Here is a 22,982-nt window from a genome sequence, read left to right on the forward strand (position 1 = left end):
CTGATGGAGGAATAAGGATTAAGGGTCAAGATGAATATGGCTGTAACTCTTCAGAGAAATGGAAGGAGCTTATGGAAGTAGAAGGCACAGCAGGTAGTGCTGAATACCTGACTGGAAACCAACCTATTCCCCATCCAAAAGGCATGCTATACTACTGGCTCTACTCCAGTGAGTGGAGCCTTCAGGATTCTCCATAGAGTCCCTGATCTGCATAATGATTTAGTAAGCAACAGGAAGACTTCTGGAATAGAGATGGTATCTTCACATTGCCAGTTCCCTGAATCATGGATACTTAAGGACTAAGCACTGCAAAGATACATAATAAAAACAAGAATAAAAAAAATTGTTCCCAGCTCCTCCAAAAAGGTCTGCATCTGGCTGCTGCTACCACTCATTCCCAGAACTACATTAAGTGATTTGCATCTCCTAAGCCAAATGATATTCAACAAACACAAAAGTTCTCAGATCCTGCTCTTCTCTATTCTCCTCCTATCTGTTCTTCCTTTGTCCTTTGCACACTGAGCTGCCTGTTCCTTTCAAAATCCTGCTACTTTACTTAGCATTTCTCAAATCTGCACATTTTCACCTTTGATATAAAAAATTGAAAATTGCACATACCCTTATACCTAGCAAATTGTCATGCTTGTGCATAGTAGGACACACAAGGATGGACAGAGTAGCATCAATGTACAGTAAGAAAGGAGCAACCATATAAAATTCATTAGTAGAAAAAAAATATGGTTGTGGTTCATGGAATATTTTATTCCAGTGGTTTTCAAATCTTTTAGTGCTGGGATTCCTTTAGACTTAACAATTATGGTATTTATCATATCAGAAATTAAAATATTTTTTTGAAAATTTAAGTCATTTAAAAGGGATAAACTCATTAGGTAACATTTTATGAAAATAATTATTTCCTAAATAATTTAGTAAAAAGAATGGCATTGTTTTCTATTTTTTAAATGTCCAATCTGCCTTTGCTTATTGTCTTTAGTCACAATTAAGTCTATTCTGCATTTGGATTGAAATACTAATAATAGCAGCTGACATTGATTAAGTGATTTAGTTTATGTATCTCTCATTTTATCCTTCTGAAAGCCCAATTAGGTAGGTAGGTTTTATTATTATTATTCCCATTATAAAAATGAGGCAAAGGGTAACTTGCCAAACATGCAACTCATCACAGGTTTCCAATCTAGATGTTTATACCCACTATGCTGTGCTAAAATTGATTGTAAAGTATTATGCAATTGGGTATTCAACAATCAATTGATGACAGAGTCAGATTTATATCTAAAAGTTGATGGAGACTACATCTATACAGCTAACTAAATTCGACTTAATAGGTAGGAAACGATGTGCTTAGTGAGTATTATGGGCTCATTTATGTCCCTAAAAATTCATGTTGTGAAGTCCTAACCTCCCATGATTTCACCATATGAATATATTTGGAGATAGTCTTTAAAGAGGTAACTTTAAGGAAATATGGTCATTAGGATGGGCCCTAATTCAATGACTGATGTCCTTAGGAGGAAATTTGGACATAGACAAATATAGTGGGAAGACCTGGTAGAAACAGTATGAAGACAGCCATTTACAAGGAGAGAGGTCTCAGAAGAAACCAACCCTGTCTATGCCTTGATCTTGGACATCTAGCCCACAGAACTATGGGAAAATACATGTCTACTGTTTAAGCCATTCATTCTATAGTACTTTGCTATGGCTGTCCTAGCAAACTAATAAAGTAGTCTTCTCTTATTTTTGAGGGGATATATTCCAAGACTCTTGGTGGATACCTGAAACATGGTACCAAACCTTATGTATACTATGTTTTCTCCTATACATACATACTTCTGATAAGTTTAATTTATAAATTAGGCCCAATAAGAGAACAATAATAGAAAAGTTGGAACAATGTACTATAATGAAAGTCATAAGTATTGTCTCTTTCACAATATCTTATTGTACTATATTCACCATTCTTTTTGTGATGTGAGATAATATAATGACTGTGATGCCACGAAGTGAGATAATGCAGCATTGTGCCGTGTAGAGGTAAGGCACCAATGGCCTTCTAACTATGTGTCAGAAGGAAGATCCTGGATCACTAAGCCATGAGAAAGTGGGTAATGTATGCAGTGTGGATATGCTGGACAAAGGGAAGATCCTGTCCCAGTCAGGATGAGAAGGATGTCATGAGACTTCATCATGCCACTCAGAAGGGTGTGTGACTGGGTCTGAGGTTGTAGCTCAGTGGTGGAGCACTTGCCTAGTGAAGCCCTGGGTTTAATCCTCAGCACTGCATAAAAATAAATAAATAAAATACAGGTATTGTGTCCATCTATAACTTTAAAAAGTATTAAAAAGAAGGGTATGCAACTTAAAATTTATAAATTATTTCCAGTATTTTCCACTTAACACTTTGAGGGCACAATTGCCTGCAGGTAAATGAAACCACAGAACATGAAACTACAAATAAGGTGGGAATACTACATAGTAAGAAAATTTGCCAAAGTTTCAGTGCTCACTGTACACTCATCTATATGCTGTATGGACCAACACAAATGGAACTACAAGACACTAGTTTTCAAATATTTTTATTTTGAATACATACACTAAATGTCAGATGAACCAGTATCTTTGGGGGTCTCCTTTAACCATATGACCTTTCTATAATTTTAAAATGAAACCTTTACATAAAAAGATAAGTAACTACTATCGAATTCTGTCATATCTGACTTTCAAGTAGACCTTTAATTTCTAATACATCATTTTATAATGAAACATCATTAACATTTTAATATAATACTGAGTAATTACTTTGGAATTTATCTTTTATATTATTTTTCTTCTAAATAAGATTAAAATCTAGTAAAAGATTTACACTTCAACTAATACTAGTGTTTATAATGGTAAAGACACTAGTGTTTTAGAAATCAAATCAAATCTGTTGTTCAAGAGAAAATTTATATTGAATCACTAAAGACAAATCAATACTTTAAATGATCATAAAATTATTTTTGAGTTACCAACAGGTAGGTATAGTTAGAACTTAGGGCTGAAAAAAGCAAAAAAAAGATAATTTTGAATATCTCTTACCTGAGACTCTAAATCAAAGTATTAGGAAATGATAAACCATAAAGAATAATAAGATTTCAAAACTCAGAAGTACACAGATTACCAATAAAGACCATAAAAGTATTTAATATTTAATTATGTCTCAACTTTTATTACTTAATAAAACAGTTCTGTATACGGCTTTCAATTACTTTTATTAACTGCTTCCAAAAACCGTAAAAGGTGCAGGAATAGATTAATAATATCCATGTAGAGGCTGATGGCAGCTAATACATACTCTTCAGGTGACAGTTTATGCATCAGTGAGTGTGTGTCATAGATGATGAATCCACAGAAAAGAAGGGCTCCCATAGCAGCCAAGACTAACTCCACTGTCTCACTATTAAAAAATATCTATAGGCAAGAGATTAAAAAAATATATTTGAGAATGGTGGTAATAGTACTTACGTTACCTCCACTAATGATCAGGTTAACCATTTTAAAACAACTTACCTTCAAGAATCCTGACAAGCATAAAATCCACAAAAGAGCAAATAGCCTATAAAAAGAAAGTTTTAATAATTTAGGGTTCCTTGAAAAAACAAACACAAAACCAACACTGTAAACCCATTCCACTTTATTTATTTATTTATTTACTTACTTTTGGTACCAGGGATTGAACCCAGGGCACTTGACCACCAAGCTACATCCCCAGTTCTTTATTTTATTTTTATGTTATATTTTATTTTGATACAGGGTCTTGTTAAGTTACTGAGGCTGGCTTTGAACTCTCGATCCTCCTGCCTCAGTCTCTCAAGTGTCTAGGATTGCAAGACATGGACATGGACATGGGCCATGGTGCCCAGCTCCATTCTACATTTTCTGAAATTCATGCAGATTTGTGACAAGAAATAAAAGTATAAGAATTCATAACAATGAAAACAATACCCATTTTATTATTGAAAGTACAGCTATCCAACAATTTTATGGTATACAAAACTGAGTATCATTTTTTAAGTTTTCAATTATAGCACAAGGAAAATACTGACATAGGCAGGAATCATTAGAAGTACTTTAATTTAGAGATTTATAAAAGTTTCTAGAAAATATACACATGAATAAATGAAAGATAGTTGCATTTTTAAACTAAATAATATCAAGTTATTGTATGAACAAGCATATATATTAAAGTTCACAATGTATTTTCTATTTTATTTTATGTATTAAGGAATGTAATTTATACACACAAATTGGCCACTTTTGTAACTTTATGAATTACCATTCAAATGTATATACATAAAATATGTGACAAAGAACATCTAAGAAGTCTGTCTTTTGGTATCAAATCTGCTGCTTCAGGCACAAGCCAGACTTACCCTCCCTCCTTAAATTAAAACCAGGAAAAATATATGAAACAACAGATTTCAGACAATGGATAACAAGCAGCACAGGATAGTCATTCCAGAGATTAAGGAGACAAAAATTTACGATTGCCCCAGCTAGAGAATTTTCAGGCCAGTGTCAGGTCAGGAACCCTAGAGAACCTTTTAGGCTCCTTGAGTTAAAGAAACAAGAATTCAGAGGTTTGGGAGATCAAGGTGGCTAGAATTTTCAAAAAAGAGTGCTAAACAGAAAAGAGCTGTACTGAGAGAAAGAGAAAGCTCTGGTGGTATGTATTGTAGGGTTCCATTAGTTTTCAGCTGAATACTGATCAATATATGTATATGAAGACTGAACCAAAGCTGTGGAAAGATGCACCACAGAGGCAGGAAGAAGAATCCTTGGAGCTCACACAGGGCTAGGAGAGTTTGTATTCATACTAAGCAGGGTACAAAGATCTCCTAAATCATGACGGTTTAAGTACTCCTCAGAAGGTACTATCTTTGGTAATGGGTCAAATTATTTCTAAACTAACACTATTTATTTAAACTAATTATTTCTCTGCCTAACAGAGCCTCAAAAGGTTCAGAGGGTTTCCACGGAACTTAACTTTATTCTACATCTTGTAAGAACAAAGTCAAAATATTTAAGGTGATGCAAAAAAAAATTTAGGACTCAAAAATACAACATTTATAATGGTCAGTGTCCGGTCAAAAATTATGAAGACATACAAAATGATGAAGAATATATGGTCTATGCAAACAGAAGAAAAAATCAATCAACAGAAACATAACCAGAAAAGAAACAATGTTAGAATTACCAGATAATGTCATTAAATATACATTCTCTCACCTTACTTTTTTTTTTTTTTCTTTTTTTCTTTTTCTGGTACCAGGGATGAACTCAGGAGCACTTAACCACTGAGCCACATTCCCAACCCTTTTTGTATATTTTATTTAGAGACAGGGTCTCACCGAGTTGCTTAGCACCTCACTAAGTTGCTGAGGCTGGCTTTGAACTTGTGATTCTCCAAGCCTCCCGAGTTGCTGGAATTACAGGTGTGCACCACCACATCTGGCACTTACCTTACGTTTTTAAATGAAAAGTAAAATATGAAATAAAAATACTCTGAGACTAAGAGAAGATTAGACACGGATGAAGAAAACATTACTGAATTTGAAAACTAAACAAAATAAATCACAGAAAAAAACCCACTGGAAAAAAAGTTAGCAGACCACCAATGAATTGGGACAACCCCAAGAAGTCTAATATACATGTAATTGGAGTTGCAAAGTAGAGAAGAGATAAAAATAGTTGAATAAATAATGGCCAAAATTTGATGAAAATTTTAAATTGACAGATCCCAAAAGCAGAAGAAAACGAAAGAAAAAAATACTAAGGAATATTGTAATCAAGTTACTGAAAACCAGTGAAAAAGAGAAAATGTTAAACGAAGCCAGTGGAAAAAAGATACATACAAGGAACAAATATAGGAAAGAAAGTGGGCTTCTTGTCAGATACTGCATAAGCCAGAGGGAAATGGTATGGCATCTTAAAATATTGAAAGATTTTAAAGATCTTTAAGGCAAAAAACAAATTTAAAAAACCCCACCAAAACCTAGAATTCTGTTCTAAGAGGTACAAGTACCTTGAATTTAGGAACTGAAAAAAAAGTATTATTTAAATTGAGAGTTGGCATGCTTATCTTTGCTCAGTGTAGGGCAGGCACAGGGTCGGGGGGACACTATATCTTCCACGTTTGTTCACTATAAAAACAACCTTGAAAAGACAATCTGTAACAAAGGGCAGTCAGGATATCACTCACAAAACATTCTGAAACACAAGGGACCCATGAAAAACTGTCTCCCAAAAGGTGTTAAGATGGTCCCCTAGAATGAGTTTAGGATAGGGTGCCAAAGGTTTCCTGACATTAATTTACTCTATTATTTTCTATGTAACTAGACACATAAAGATGCTACATTTGATTATGATCTGACACAACAGATAATAAATATCAGAGGACATACATCTTTTCTCCACTACAACAACCAAGTTGAAATGTGGCAAGCTTAGGCTCCCTGGTTAAGTCTGTCCTCCCCAGGGATCCAGGTGTACGCACAATAAAAGAGTTGTTTAGATTCACAGGTTCCATTTGTAAGTGTCTGGTAAGAACTTCAGCTGAAAAGTTTTCAGTTTATGATAATATTTTCTATAAATACAGTAATAGTCAAAAAAGGATTTGAAGGTCATGTACTGCAAATATGCCTCCTATGTTGTTATTTTCCTGGCACTTTACTTTGGCTTACATCTCATTAAATATTTAAACTCCAAAGAGAGCAAACACTCTGAAAAATATAGATAAGATTAGATGAGAAATGCCACAGATATATTGCAAATTTTGCCATTCTGATTCCTTCACCTATAGGACTGACAAAAATAAATTCTAGACTCTTCTTTTTCAGTAAGAAGCACAGATTAAGAAATAACCTACAAACAGTGATGTGCTGGTAAACTGATTCTTCAGGGGGAACAAAAATAAGCCATGATTTGTAGCACTTCTCAGTCTTTGTGGTGTAAATACTTCCACTGTAGTCATTTCAAGCTTCAAGAAATTTAACTGATTTGTGAGATTCTTCTTGCAAACTGGTACAAACAGACTCTAGTACACCAATAATGAGCTGCCATAGTTACCATACGTATTTCTTTTTTCTTTCTTTTTTTTTGGGGGGGGGTGCCTGGGATTGAACTTAGGGGCACACCACCACTGGGTCACATCCCCAGCTTTATTTTATATTTTATTTAGAGACAGGGTCTCACTGAGTTGCTTAGCACCTCACTTTTGCTGAGGCTGGCTTTGAACTCCAGATCCTCCTGCCTCAGCCTCCAGAGCTGCTGGGATTACAGGCATGCACCATTGCACCCAGCTACAACATGAAGTTCTAACATTCAATTCCTTTTGTAACAAGACTCTACTGGATAACAAATGATGATAAATAAATAAAAATGATGTTGCAAAACCCATTACAGCTATAAGTCAATATATGAAGCACTGCTACCACTATCTGCTGCTATCACATCCACACATTTCACAAGTATTTCTTTAGTCCCTACTGTAGCCCATAAACAGGTCAGAATGAATAAAATCTTTTTGCTCAATCTTTGTATCCCCTTTTGGCACTTAGCCTCCACAACCATTTTTTTAAAAAATATATTTCTTAGTTGCAGATGAATACAGTACCTTTATTTTTTATTTATTTATCTATTTCTATGTGGTGCTGAGGATCAAACCCAGTGCCTCATACGTGCTAGGCAAATGCTCTGCCGCTGAGCCACAACCGCAGCTCCCCTCCATAACCATTCAGACTTTGAAGCTTCACAATAATTACTGTCATTTTGTTTAAAACTCAATAAAATGCCACTGTTAAGTATCTGAATCTATGGCACACTGACCAAAATATGGTTATTACTATGATTTTTCTAGAGAGTTATTACATGGCAATATCCCATAATGGATGGCAATAAAAGCATATCACTAGAGAATCCGGCTATCCTCAAGGGGTAGTAAAGTGTTACAGTGTACAGTAGTAAAGTGTTACAGTGTTTTAAATATGCCACTATCAAACTTGCATTTTGGAAAGATCACTTAGTTGCTTTGTGGAGAAGAGACTAGAAATGGTAAGACGGAGGATAGCAAGGCTGGTTATAGTAATACAGGTAACAAACAATTTCAGAAGGGTTCTTTTTCCAGTATTATAGCAAACAAGGCTATTCAGATCAATTATGACACCATCCCCATCTCCTCAGAAACTAAAAAGAAAAACTTCTCACGGCTATCAAATAACTGACAAAACAGAAGGGAATTATCAAGTCACAATGTAGGTAAAAGTAGAAATCCAAAGAAGTAATCATGGTACCACAGCTGGATTTACCTAAAGCCAGTAACATTAATGTCAGGGCAACCATGTATCAATCACCTCCCAACTCCCATCCAGAGACTACAAGGAAAGCTATCAGTGCAAAGGCAAGGAAAAGGCAGAGGGATCATCCCTGAGAAATCGATACCCCAAGCCAATCCTTTACAGATTTGTAGTTCAAATTCACAATATCTAAGTGGCTGGGAAAATATCGTGAACCATGAATTTAGTTTTAGGTGGATTCAATCTATAATTCTCCAGATGCCCGGTAGCAGCAAACCCAAATTACTATGGAAAAATGCACCAGCAGTGTAGGGTTTAAAGAAATTCAACATAATTTTTAAAGGACAATTACCTAGTAAAAACCTAACATACAAGAAAATAAAATATTAAAATGATCAGAAATAGCAGCCAGCTACACAAAGAATTCAGAAATGTTTGGCATTGGACCTATACATGATAATGTTAACATCAGCTGTATCAATAAATATGTATTTATTATGAAAAAGCTGAAATATGAGGGAGACTGTTTACTAGAAATTAGAGATATTAGAATGGATTGGAGGGAGAGGAGCAGTTGGAAGACGGTGATGGAAAGAGAATGTGGAGTAAAGCTTTCATCATGTATACCACAAAATATATATGAAACATCTCCCCAAAAGAAGGAAGAGAAAATACTGCCCCTTCCTAAACCAAACTCAATTCTAATAAAACTATTTAGGCAACTTGTATGACTACACTTTATTCCAACGGGATTTCTGGTAATCTGGACTACCAGGAAACAAAAGGGAGGAGGATAGAAAGTTTTGCAAGAATAGACTTTTGTAAATACTTAGTATTGTTAACAGGAAAAAGAACAGAAAATGGTTAATTGTGTGCAAACAGGCCACTGTAAGATGAGAAGTGTCTGCATTCTTACCAGATGAGGGCAACATGCTGTTATTCTAATATAAAGAATCAACCATATATCTGTTTGTTTGAAGAAGGATACAGGTTAATCTAGATAGATCAAAAAAGTTTTAAAGTTTGTGGAGACAACTGTCGGCCTTTGCACAAAGATGTGGATAGTCTTGGTAACACTTATGCCAAACAAAGGATTACATACTTTCAGTAAATCCCACACTATTCATAAAGCATACAAGTCTAGACTTTTTGGAAAGCTGATTTCCTTAATTTTTTTAAAAATTCACTTCCTTTTCCTTATAGGGGAAGGAAATGACTCAAAGTCACTTTCTATTTCCTTGTAGGCTCTGTAAAAGTAGGGTCTGGTCCTAGTACTTTATTTACTTCCATTTTAAGGTACCCAAAACTAACAGAATAGCACTTCTCTCAAAATCACTAATAATATTAAAGATATCTATTATACCTAAAATACATAACTTACCCTGCTCCAAATTTGCTGAAATCTCTCTTAGACTGTAGAGTGTATATAGTCAAACCAAGAAATACTGTAGTAGTCAGTACAAAAGCTTGCAGAATAATATATACATCATAGAAAGTAACTGTAAAATTAAAACATTGATTAAAATGTACATAAACATATTCAAAATAGAAATGCATTTTCTGTTATTTAACATTTTATTTCTCCTATACTACTCACCAATTTAAAAAAAAAGACTCCTTATTCTGTTTTGAATATATTAGTACAATAAAATCATACCCATTATATAATTAAACAGGCTCTAAAATATTCATTCACACAAAATAAAGGGGTCTCATAACATTATTATGAAGTGAATGAAATGACTACAAAGATATTCTGCCAGTAATTGACTAAGAGTTTCAGGGATATGGTAGAATGAGTCTCACCCATCTCTGTCCCAGCTGAAGTTTATCATGGTCTTTGGAGACTGTCCATCATGTCTTAAATATCAATAGGAATGACTCTGGGTTCTCTAGCTAACTAGGAATTCCTGAATAGTAGCAATTCAGCAAGAAAACTATTGGGGATACCAGGAGTGGCCTACCCATTACTCTGCAGAGGACAGAAACCAACTTCTAACTGCTTTATATATAAATCTGTGTTACTTTGGAGTACATTATTGTAAGGTTTATTAAATATGTAACAAATTTTCTTCTATAATTTTAGAATGATCATCCAGATTGACTATGCCTATTTTTAAAGGAGGTTAAGTGCTTTGAACACCAAAATATTTAAGTAATATTTAACACTTCAACAAATAATTACTCACATTATTTCCATTCCTAAATTATTAGAATTTTGCTATAAATGACATAGGGTTAGGAAGATGAAAACAGAAAAGAAAAAAACATAAAGCCAATTTTTCTTCTTGTCAATTATTTTAGTATACAATGAGGTAGAAAAGATATTATAATTAATGAGGAAAATAAAAGTCCTCACATTACACGATATATATTTTAACCTCTAATTCCAATAAACCTGACATAAACCTCTCTCCAATATGCTTTACACATGGTGGGTACTCTAGAAGAGAGAAATGGACTTGCTAACATTAAGTAATCTTAAAACACTAAAAATATGTTAATATTAATATTTCCTTTCTATGTTGAGAAGCTTTAATTCTACTTATTTTGGTATTTCTTAGCATTTTTATATTCTAATTCTTTTATAAAGACTAAATTACTAAAAATATAAACAAAAACTGATATAAAAATAGTAATGAAAAAGTAGGAAGAGGAACATACATAAATCATAAGGATTAACAATTTGCCATTATTGAGAGTAATAGTTAATACCAACCTTTTTTGGCACCCAAGGTTAACCATTTCAAAATAATCAGAATTGTTATTAACTCATTGAAATATTTTATTTGAGGCATTACATAGGGTACATCAAGTAAATATAACAGACCATTTGGCCTTCAAACACATTTAACATGAAATATAGAAATAAATTATTGCTGTTTCTTACAGTATCACTTAGTAAACAAAATATGAGTATACAGCAGTAGGCACAGTTCAATGCAGACAATTCTCAGGAAGCTAAGCTCATGTGATGAAAAGCACACAGCTCAAAACAAACGTCCTCAATTCCTCTAAATTTCCTTTAAATTAGGAAAAATATCAGTCATGGTTGTCTTATTTTTTAATAAATATGTAAACAGAAATGAAATATTGTTCTCCATTTTTGTTTTCCTTAAACTTTTGCATTTCCTCTAAGCTCAGCTGAACTACGTAAAATATAAACATTTGACTTTTGCTTATATTTTAGGCAATCTTTATCCTCTGCCATATTTTTAAAATATAACATTCCATGCTATTAAACTTTAACCCCAAGTGTTTTTTTACCGGAAAGATTTATCCACATAATAAAAAGTTACTATAACATAAAGAAGCACAATCATGGCTTACCAACAACTGCCACGGTCAGAGCTTCCAACAGTGTCTAAGAAAAAGAAACTGAAATTAACTAATGCATGTAAAATGTATACAACTACATGTACATTTTCTAATTTCTAGTAGATCAATGGGATACCGTGTGAGTGATCTCATTTTGTTTCACAGCAGTCTGGTGAAGTATGTGAGACAGTTATCAAGCCCACCATAATGAAAAGGAAACCTCAGTGTACGGAGTGAGAACACTGAAACTCTAATTGTGGTTCCCATGACTTGCCAAGTTCTAATTAAAATTTTCATATCTGTAACAGTGGAAACAATACAGAAAATTCTATTTTTCTTACTAAGATAATATAAATATAAATGATAGTACAAATCATGTGTTTCATAAAAACCCCGATATCTAACAAATACCAATATAAAGATAAAATATTTAGGTAGTACTTTGGTGTGGAAGTCTTAAAATTGTCTCCCAATATACATTCTCTTTCTTCCTTAGTAACAATTTTTATCTGGATACCTGACTGCTCAGATTTAACATTACATTTTTCAGTCTCCCTTGTATCTAGGCCTGGCCATATGACTACCAGTAGCCAATTTAATGTGAGTAGAGAGGTGTACATCTTCTATATTGTGCTCTAAAAAAACAAAGCTTGTTCTCCTCTTCTCTTCCCTTCTTCTTTTCTTTTCCCCTGCCCCTGCTCTCTTTCGTAACTGACACTATGTGGCTATGGTAGTGAGGAGCTGTCTTACACCATGAAATATGTTAGGAATGCATAAACTATAGCAGGAACCTGGGCTGTTGTTAATGTCACTAAACAATCATTCAGATTTTTATATGAAAGAGAAACAAACTATCTTGTTTAAGCTGTTATTTTGTCAATTAAGCCATGTCATAAGAAGCCAAACCTATATTTCAATAAAAACTGGTGGATATTGAGCCTTATCCTCTAGCCTCTCTTTCTACTTGATTATATTATCTTTACTTTGTCTTACATTCTTACTTCAGTTAGACTTCTATCGACTATCTGATTGACCACTGTGTGAGAAGGCAAAGTTCAAAATAACATAAATATCTGTATTATCATACTTCTGGTAGAAGTTTTTCCTGTATTCCATCCTACCTGAAATCAACAAATTTTCAGAATCAGAGCAAAAATGATATTAGAAATTGTACATAGATATGGAGGCAATGAAGCTGTTGCTATGTTTTAATGTTGTTGGCAGTGCCAGGGAAATGGGAGTAAAAGATGATAGAAACATTTTTTCCTGGGCATAATTATACAACACTCTTGATATTTGTGACATGATTTTAGAAAGAAATCCCACACCATATTCAAATATATGAAGGAGACAGGACAATATAAATAGGAGTAAAGATAAAACTAGGAAGACATAATATCAACCAAAAATAACACCCTCCTTTAAAATGCACACACACATACACATACAGGCTTCATAGGGCAAGGTAAGATTCACTTCCTTTCTTATTTTGGTACGACAAGACAGAAACAAAACAGAATAAACAATAAAAATCCCAAAATCTAGTAGTCAGAGGGCACTGAATAATCTGAGATGTATTTTACATACTTCCTTATCTGTTAAACCACTTTTAGTTATGGGCATGTTGAACAGGTTTGGTAATAAGTGGCCATCTTGCTTATAAACATTTGGATGATGCTTTTCAAGTGAGTCCTCTCCACTGGGCAAAAGTTGGCCTATGCCTTCTTCCTATATAGAAATCAGTCTAAGAAGAAACTATGAAAAGAAATCCACATGATCCCATTTTTTTGTGCCTCCCTCATCTGTCCTGGCACATAGCTGACTGGGCTAGAAGCTGGAATCTGGTCCAAGGACTAGCAATCCAAAGTTATCTAACACTCTACAATGGGACCTTACCAAAACTAGCTGTGCCAATCAGATTCTTCTTACTCAGGAAACCAGATTCAAGAGTATGAAGCAATGGCAGGAGGAGCTGAAGCTGAAAGGTAAGTGAACTATGTGGACCAACAATGGGTCATGTTAAAATGAAAGACAAAAGAAAAAAGAAAAAAACAATGTTTAAGGACAGTTGTGAGAGAGAGATGTAACAGGACCAGGGGGAAGAGACCACAAACTGGTACCACTGAATTCCCTGCAATAGCATGTTTTCTAGAGCATTTTTCCAGTTCCTCTTCTTAAGATCTGGTGGGTTTGGGTTGGTGGGTTCCCAGGCTCTTATATTCTTAAAATAAACTCATGGTACTTGAGATAACTTGAGTGGGACTGATAACATTGCAAACAAAAGATCTTAAGATTTAAATGAATAACCTCTCCTATAACTGAAATTTCCAAAGTCATGAGCTTTTTCTTTGTCATATTAACCCAAACTCATTATCAGAATTCACAACTTTCTTTAGTTGAAATCACTTTAATCTGATCATAGCTTTTTTCCTTAATTACATTACCTCTATTTTGTCTTTCAAAGTAGACTCACTTGATAGACCACATCACAAAGGCAAAGTCAGAATTAATAGCAATGGCTGTTATTTACTACAAATATTCTTATTTTCAGTTTGGAATGTTTTGGAGTAAATTTTCAAGTTAGAAGACAAAAAAATCACTGGATATGAGAAGAAACAAATAGTGTAAAAATATGTTGAGTCTTACCAATGTTACTCAAACTCAGAGATTTTACAGGTGATATGGCCATACCACTGTGAACGTGGCAGAGCTTGTCTACAGGTGACAGTTGGGGTTTTAATTTTTACCTCTATTTCAACAAACAAGACTTAAAGTTAGATTCTCCTATCTATGAATTTGAAACAAGTTGGTAAAGCACATCATTTGAGCAAAATGGTCTTTTAAAATAAAGCAATATGAAAAAAGTAACACTGAGGAGCTAAAAATAAAGAATTTGATTTAATTTCTATGAAATTAAGGTTACAATATAAATACTGATATAGAAAGTATCACAGGGATTATATTAGTATTTTCATTTTATATTTGAAAAAATGTGATACAGAAAGGTCAAATGCCTTGCCACATGTCACATTAACAGACAGTTCCAAAGCTAGGTCATCTAATTCTGATTTGGTATTTTTTTCATTGAATGCTAATTAAAAACAAAACAACGACAACAACAACAACAAAAAAAACCCAAACTTTGATACTGACAAGTGGTTAAAATTCTAAAAGCCTACAAAATTACAAGTGATTTCTTATTATACCCTAATTAAAAATAAAACTCCATTTTCTTCTGTCATTGTTATATCTGTTTGTACATCCAATTAAATAAATGCTTTGAAAACCCTTATTGTTAAAGAAGCAGATATCACCAAAGTACTCACAAATCCAAACAGCAGGTACAGGTTAAGGGGATGTTTATGTCTGTTTAAAGTCAATGCAAAAATCAAACCCAAAGATCCGAGGGCAAACACCAAAATCAAGGCAGGACTGAAAGACATAATATTAAAAAAAATTTCACCTTTAAAAATACCATGAAGAGTGTTACCCAATTTAATAAAATTTTTCTGTATATTTTATGTGTTCACAAAAGTAGAAGATAAAACCTGGAATGATCCACATCAAACTATCACAATAAATTACTCTGGGAAACTGGAGCGGGGAATAAAGGGGGGGAACAGGACAAAACCCACAAGGAAAAAAGAAGACTTTCCTTTTGTATCTCATGAACTTCACCTGTTTAAGTAATGTCTGTAATTAGCATACTACTTTCATAACTAAAATGCAATAAATAAATGATATTAAATAGTTAACAAATTTTATACATAACTACTTTTTTAGGGTACTTACCATCTAGGTATACTTTATTTTATCCCAAATAACACTTTCTTTTGGTGGGGAAAGTGGAGACAAAAACTCTTTACTTTTATGAAACTATTCATTATTTTTCCTTTCCTTTAACATAGATGAAGTATATTATTTTTAGTCATAGGAATAATTATGTTGGAAGTAAAATTTTTAATTAGGGATAAAGTAAACTCTTCTGGAAATTTCTCAGTGAAATTATACTAGTTATGAGCCAAAACTAAAATGAACACACATTAATTAAGTACCAGTTTTTCGAACACTGTCTTAGGTTTTGTGGGTAGAGCAGATAGTCTAATAAAGTAGAATAATTAAGGCCTAAAACTATGTGAAGTAAAAATTTTTAATGCTATTTCAGGAGATGAAACCATAAACTAAAAAGAAACCATAAACTAAAAAGAGGTAAAATACCACGTTGTGGAACATTTTCCTTCAGCAAAAACAAAACTAATTTTATAGGAGTGAATAGAAAAGAAAGAAATTTTGTTTGTATAAGCCCTTTTGCTCACATGTAATTATCTGAAAATAATTTAGAATTATAGTATTACCTTACCTTTCATGTACAAATGTCCGTATAGACTCAAAGTATAAGAACACTGTACAGGTCACTGTAGTTAAGAGAACTTGCAGAGAAAGTATGGTGTAGACTTTTCTGAGGAAGGCTAAAAGAGAAAAATATTACACATGATTATTTACTTAAGTATCTATACAGAACTATAAGACCAAATTTCTTCTTAGAAAAGTTAAGTTTTTACAGGCATTCTTTCTTAAATCTTAATCTAAGTCATCTTAAAAAGGGAAAGCCTCCAAGGTAATTAAAAAACTGTAGGGGATATCTAATCTTCCAAAAATATGAGCTTAAAAAAATTAAGTTAATTGCCCAGATTGTGTTTTCATCAAAATAAAAGGCCTATTTGCATACAACAGCATACAAAAAAGCAAAGGATTAAAAACAGAACAGTTTTACAAAATGGTTATTAGGTAACTAATTCCTATTCACTTCTAGTACTTGCAGGACCAGTTCTTAATTACTCTAAAGTATCACACTGTCTATGTCACGGTTGAATATAATCTGAGAATGCCTTTAAAATGATTTAAAGAACATGTACTACAAAACTGAGATTCAATACCAGTCCTCCTCACACTCTTCCAAAAAAATGAGAAAACACTTCAAATTCATTCTGTAAGGCCAGCATTACCCTGATATCAAAGTCAAGGATATTACAAGAAAACTATAAAGTGCTATGCAAAAAAATCCTCAACTAAACACTAGCAAACAGGATTCAGCAATACATTAAATGGACTATATGTCATGACCAAGTGGGATTTCTTCCTGAGACGTAAAGATTGTTTAATAAATGAAAATCTACTTATGTAAAACACCACATTTACTTATGGGGGTGGAAGGGAAAGATGATCATCTCAATGCAGAAAAAGCATTTGACAAAAGTTCCACAACCATTCATGATAAAAATACTAAATAAACTAGGACTTGAAAAACTATCTTCTCATAATAATGGCCACAGATGAAAAGCCCACAGCTAACATCACACACAGTGAAAAACTGAATGTTCTTCCTCTAAGACAGGAACAAGTCAAGGGTGCCTGTTTCTGCCACTTCTATTCAACATAGCACTGAAAGTCCCAGCAAAAGCAACTGGTCAAGAAAAAGAAAAAAAGGCATCCAAAGTGGAAAGAAGGAAGTAAAATTATGTCTGTTCATATTTACATGAATATGATCTTACATAAATAAAACTCTAAATATTTCAGAACAAATGAATTAAGCGAAAATGAAAGAGAGAATGTTAACTTGCAAGTCAGTTCTATTTCTGTACATTTACATGAGAAAGTTAAAAGGATATTAAGAAAACAATTATATTTACAATTGCATCAACAAGAATAAAACATTTAGAGATAAACTTAACCAAGAAGACAAATGTAAAAACTATAAAATGTTACTGAAATTACAAAAGACAAAATACAGAAAGATATCCTGTGTTTGCAGAAGACTTAATATTAAGATATACTACCCAAAGTGATCTACAGATTTAATGCAATTCCTATCAAAAATTTCAATGGCACTGTTTGCAGAAATGGAAAATTCATCCTAAAATTCATATGGAATCTCAAGAAATCATAAATAGTAAAAATAATATTTAAAAAGAACAAATGTTCTCACATTTCTTGCTTTTAAAACTTATGACAAAGCTACAGTAATCAAAAGAAAGTGGCACTGGCATATAGACAGACACAAAGACCAATAGAATAAACCCTTGAATATGTAATCAAAAGACCACTCCATAGAAAAAAAAACAAGTCTCTTTAATAAATGATGCTGGGGAAACTGGATATCTATGCAAAAAGAATGAAGTTGGACCCTTATTTAACACCACATACAAAAATTACCTAAAGATGGATCAAAGATCAAACTGTAATACCTAACACCATAAAAGTCTTAGAAGAAAACACAGGAGAAAATGTCACACCACTGGATTTGGCAACATGATTTCTTGCACATGACACCAAAAAACAGGCAACAAAAGGAAAATTAGATTAAAAGGACTATATTATAAAAAGTTTGTATATCAAAGGTTATAATCAATGAACTAGAAAGACAACTCACTGAATGGGAAAAATATTTGCAAGTTGTATATTTGATAAGGAGTTAATATCTAGATCATGTAAAGAAATCCTATAATTCAACAACAGAAAACAGATAATCTGATTTCGAAATGAACAACATCAAAGGAATGAAAAGACAAGTTTTGACTGGGGAAAAATAATTGGGAAAGAGGTATCTGATAAAGGGCTATTATTAAAAATAAACAAAGAATGCTTAAAACTCAACAATAAGAAAACAACCTTATTAAAATATGGACTTGAACAGACTTAAAGTCTTGAACAGACACCTCACTGAAGAAGACAGAGAGCAAATAAACATATGAAAAGATGCTCAATATTATACGCTACTAGAGAATTGCAAATTAAAGCAATGAGATACTACTATACCCCTATTAGAATGGGCAAAATTCAAAATACTGGTAACATTAAATTCTGGTGAAGATGAGAAAGAAGAACTCTCATTCATTGCCAGTGGGAATGCAAATTGTGGAATATAATTTGGTGGTTTCTTACAAAACTAAACATACTTTGATTCATATGACCCAGCAATTATGCACCTTGGTTTTATACAAATGAGCTAAAAACATGTCCATACAAGAACCTGCATATGAATGTTAACAAAGCAGTTTTATTTATAATTGTCAAAACTTAGAAGCAGTCAAGATGTCCTTCAGAAGGTGAATGAATAAACTGGTATATCCAAACAATGGAATGTTCTTCGAATAAAAAGCATGAAAGGGCATGTAGGAAATCTTAAATGGGTATTATAGAACTAGGTAAAAGAAGACACTGATAAATTTACATATTGTATTATTTCAACTAAACTTCCAAAGGATTCTGGAATGTCTTAGCTTTCTGGAAAAGGCAAAATTATGGAGACAATGAAAAGATGAATGGTTGCCAGAGGTTAGGTAGTCAGAGCACAGAGGAATTTTTAAGGCAGTGAAACTATCCTGTATGATACTATAATGACAGACAGATGTCATTATACCTTTGTCAGAATCCAAGAGCAAACTCTAGGGGCTGGGGCTGTAGCTCAGTGGTAGAGTGCTTGCCTCCCATGTGTGAGGCACTGGGTTCCATCCTCCACACCACATTAAAAAAAAATAAATACATAAAAAGATGTTGTGTCCATTTACAACTAAAAATATTTTTTTTAAAAAAGAGCAAACTCTACTGTGAACTATGGACTTTGGCTGATGATACAACAATCTAGATTTACTGATTATAGCAAATACACCTCCTTGGTGCAGGATGTTGATTCAGGCAAGAGGATTTATAGGGGAGCAAGGGATATGTGACAAATCTGTACCTTCCGCTCAATATTGCTATGAACCTAAATTGCTTTTAAAAAATAAAGCCTATCTTCTAAAAATGTACACAAAGTATTGAATAAAACCTCCAAAGAATATAGTCAGTGGCCCAGAAGCATATTTTAAAAGTGTTCAACATCACAAGACACTGGGGAAATGCAAACCAAAACGAAAATGAGTTATCACTCCACACTCATTTGGATGACTATTTTCATTCAAAGACACACACACATAAAAAATAAAATGTACTGGCAAGGATATGATGAAATCTGAACCTTTGTATGCTGTTGGTGAGAATGTAAAATGGTGCAGCCACTAAGGAAAACATAATAGCCAGTTCCTTAAACAATTAAAAATAGAATTACCATACAATCCAACAATTACACTTCTGGGTATATATTCAAAAGAAGATAACAGGGTCTTGAAGAGATATTTACACATCTATATTCATAACAGCATTCACAATTGGCAAGAGATAGAAGCAATGCAAACTTCCTTCAATGGATGAATGGATAAATAAAATTTGGTACATACATACAATGTAGTATCATTCAGCCTTAAAAAGTAAGAAAATTCTGGCATATGTGCAACGTGGATGCACCTTAAAGATATGCTAATTAAAATAATTTCGTTTACAAAAAGACAGTGTTTATGATTCCATTCATATGAGGTATTCAGAGTGGTCAAAGTTTACATACAGAAAGTATAACGATAGTTGCCAGGGGGAGGGGGAGGAGGGAATGGGGAGTAGTTTGATGGTTATATAGTTTCACTTTGGCAAGATGCAAAAAGTTCTGGAGATTGGAAGTACAACAATGTGGAAATACTTAACACCAGTGAACTGTACCCTTAAAAATGGTCAAGATGGTAAGTTTTTTGGTATGCTTATTTTGCCACAATTTAAGAAAAGATATTTAATGCTGAGCTCACTTACTAAAATCATTTCAAACCTCAATCCCAGAAATATCGAGGTTAGGTATCCAGACTTGTAGTACATCAGAACTATCTTCATAATCCCTTTTTCAGAACCAGCTCCAGACGCCCAGACAGGCTGAAAATCTGGGCCAGCTTCTAGGATCAAATGGCTGAACTAGGGCGGACAATGAATTCCACTTACATGACACTGAGCGCTTTAAATTCGAAATAATGTCCGCCCACTGGACATTATAACAACCTAAAACTGACGTGGTATTTAGACTGAGTTAGGAAGTCTCTATTTCCAGCAACTTCCCCAGTAATACTCAAACATATGTTGAACTCTAGGCCCTGCGAAAAAATAATGGAACAACAGGTAAGGTCTCTGCCCTGGCGGGGCTTACGGTCCAGCAGAGCAGGCAGACAAGGCAATGAAAACTCTTAACGCGTTTACGCCCCTTAAAGCAGACACATCAAGTAAGTGGCTCCATTCCGGTGGACGTCATAAGGCTCACATAATAAACTCATTTTCATCCAAGTGGCCCTTCGTTTCTTTTAATTTAAAGATGCCAAACTGAGGCTGCTGCGGTTTTCGTGCGCCCGCTGCTACCCCGCGGGCTCCGGCTTCGCTCCGGAGCTCAGCACCCAGCGCCTGCGGGTGGCGCTCCCGCCGAGCCCGGCGCTGAACCCCGGGAGCCCCAGGAGACGCCGGCCGCCACGGGCCGGCCGCGCAGCACCTACCCATTCGGATGTGCACGCTGGCGGAGGCCACGCAGCTGCCATAGTTGAAGTCATCCTCGATCGAGGAGCAAGGGTAGCGGGGGTCTGATTCCCCCATGGCGGCAACACAACCCCTTCGCCCCTGGGCGGGCCGACCAGAGAGACCACAGTGACCACAACGGCCTTCAACCTGCTTCCGGGATGAATCGATCAGCCAGAACTAGCCGAGCTGCCGCGGTGGGACGAGCCCCGAGCTGGTCGATGACCTCACCTCAAAGAGTTCAGTCAGGCTGAGAAAGGGGAGATGGATGGCTTCAGGTTCCGATAAGAGAGACAACGGATTGCATTTCCACCTTCATCTACAGGGACACTTTTCTCGGATTTTCCTCAACAAATTTTTAAATCCTCTTTCCAGGAGAGTTGCCAAAAGTGTCAAAAGAGACAAATACCCACTTCTTTCGTTCACTTCTTCAATAATCTTACCAGGGATAATACCAACATTTACTGGACACTTTCTATAAACCTGACTTTCTGAGTGAAGTAATGTTTATTCCTGAAAGGCAATAACGAAGCAACCAGAGAACAGTGATATGGGTAGGTTCTCAAAGAACCATCTGCAAAGACTGAGAGGACCAAGCTAAGTTGGTGTAGGGAACAGGTGGCAAAGAATGAGGCTAGATACAGTCCGGATCACTGAATGCCAATGTAAAGCACATTGGAATAGGTCACGATCAAAAGAAGGGAAAGGAGGATAGTGTACTAAGAGAGAAGATGGTGGCAAATACAGTGAATCATTCGTTCATGATATTGTCATTCCAGTACAAACAAGAGGTGTAGACATGCCCAGAATAATGCCATCCCCAAATCCCTTTGATAGGTAACAGACAGATGCAAGTGGTGGGAACATGAGATTAAGGGGAAAATTCTATAAAATGAACTCGCACATGCTTTCTTTTCCAAGAAGCAGTTTACCTGCAGACCAGCCTGGCTTAAGTGGCCAGGATGTATCACATTCCTCAGAATACTACCTGTTACCTGCAGGAGAAATGCAAGTTAGAAATAATGTCGATAAGAGGAACCCAAGTTACCCTGAAGGGGGAGACTTTTGTGACTCCTTTCACAGATCAGATCTTGGAATTGGGGGAAGATAAGAATAATTCCTTCTAACCATAAAATCTCTAAAAATTTATGATTAAGAATCCAATTAGAAGCAGTCAGCATGGGCCTAGAGTTGTCATGGCAGTGAGGACTTGAAAGTCTGATGTCATCTAGTGGTAAGAAGTCAGGAGATGGACCTGATGGGAGTCTCTGAAAACTTCTCTGGGATTCTCAATAAAACTGGAGTGCAGGAGAGGTACACTGTTCCACTCCTCTCTGAGAGGGTCCATTCTCTCCCCTGAGAGTGTCCCCTTTACCTTTCCCATCTCTTCTAATAAACTCATTGCCTGTTACCAAGTGACATGTCTGAAATCTTTCTGACTTGAACGCAAGAATCGGTATTTGAAGAGCGGTGTCTTCATGATGCCTCAGTTTCCCAGAAGTGCCCAGTCCTGTAACACCTTGAAATATTTTTGATGCATTTACTTTGATCCAACCACATTGCTCAGTCTTTGTTTTAACCAAAGCACCTAAAAGACCGAAAGGCAAGTGAGATTCAGAATAGTTGAGGAACTGTCTATTCTAAAATTAAATCCTTAAACTTAATGCTATCAGTAGCTTTTTATCAAAATGACAGACTTGCATAACGACAAGAACAAAAGAACCTTATCTTTTATTATTTTATAAACATTTTAGATTCATATTACTCATTTCAATGGTCATAATAATAGGATTTATTTTAGAGAACAAACTAGAGATGAACTGGGAATCCATCATTTAAAGAGAGCATTACCAATCCATTACCAATCCTGTTTCATCCTTTAATTTTTTTTTT

At 34.7% G+C, this 22,982-nt stretch overlaps 1 protein-coding gene across 1 annotated transcript; it reads right to left on the reverse strand.

Moving 5' to 3' along the window:
• Positions 1–2,580: 2,580 nt before the first annotated feature.
• Positions 2,581–21,259, reverse strand: Tmbim4 (transmembrane BAX inhibitor motif containing 4). The gene is made up of 7 exons (XM_047551064.1): positions 21,071–21,259; positions 16,033–16,141; positions 14,999–15,104; positions 11,685–11,718; positions 9,736–9,853; positions 3,571–3,616; positions 2,581–3,471 (listed from the first exon to the last, which is right to left on the reverse strand). The coding sequence occupies exons 1-7, from the start codon at positions 21,165–21,167 to the stop codon at positions 3,262–3,264; spliced, it is 720 nt and encodes a 239-aa protein (XP_047407020.1). The 5' UTR covers positions 21,168–21,259; the 3' UTR covers positions 2,581–3,261.
• Positions 21,260–22,982: the final 1,723 nt, after the last annotated feature.

Source organism: Sciurus carolinensis, chromosome 4, assembly GCF_902686445.1.
Source record: "Sciurus carolinensis chromosome 4, mSciCar1.2, whole genome shotgun sequence".
In the NCBI taxonomy this organism is placed as follows: domain Eukaryota; kingdom Metazoa; phylum Chordata; class Mammalia; order Rodentia; family Sciuridae; genus Sciurus; species Sciurus carolinensis.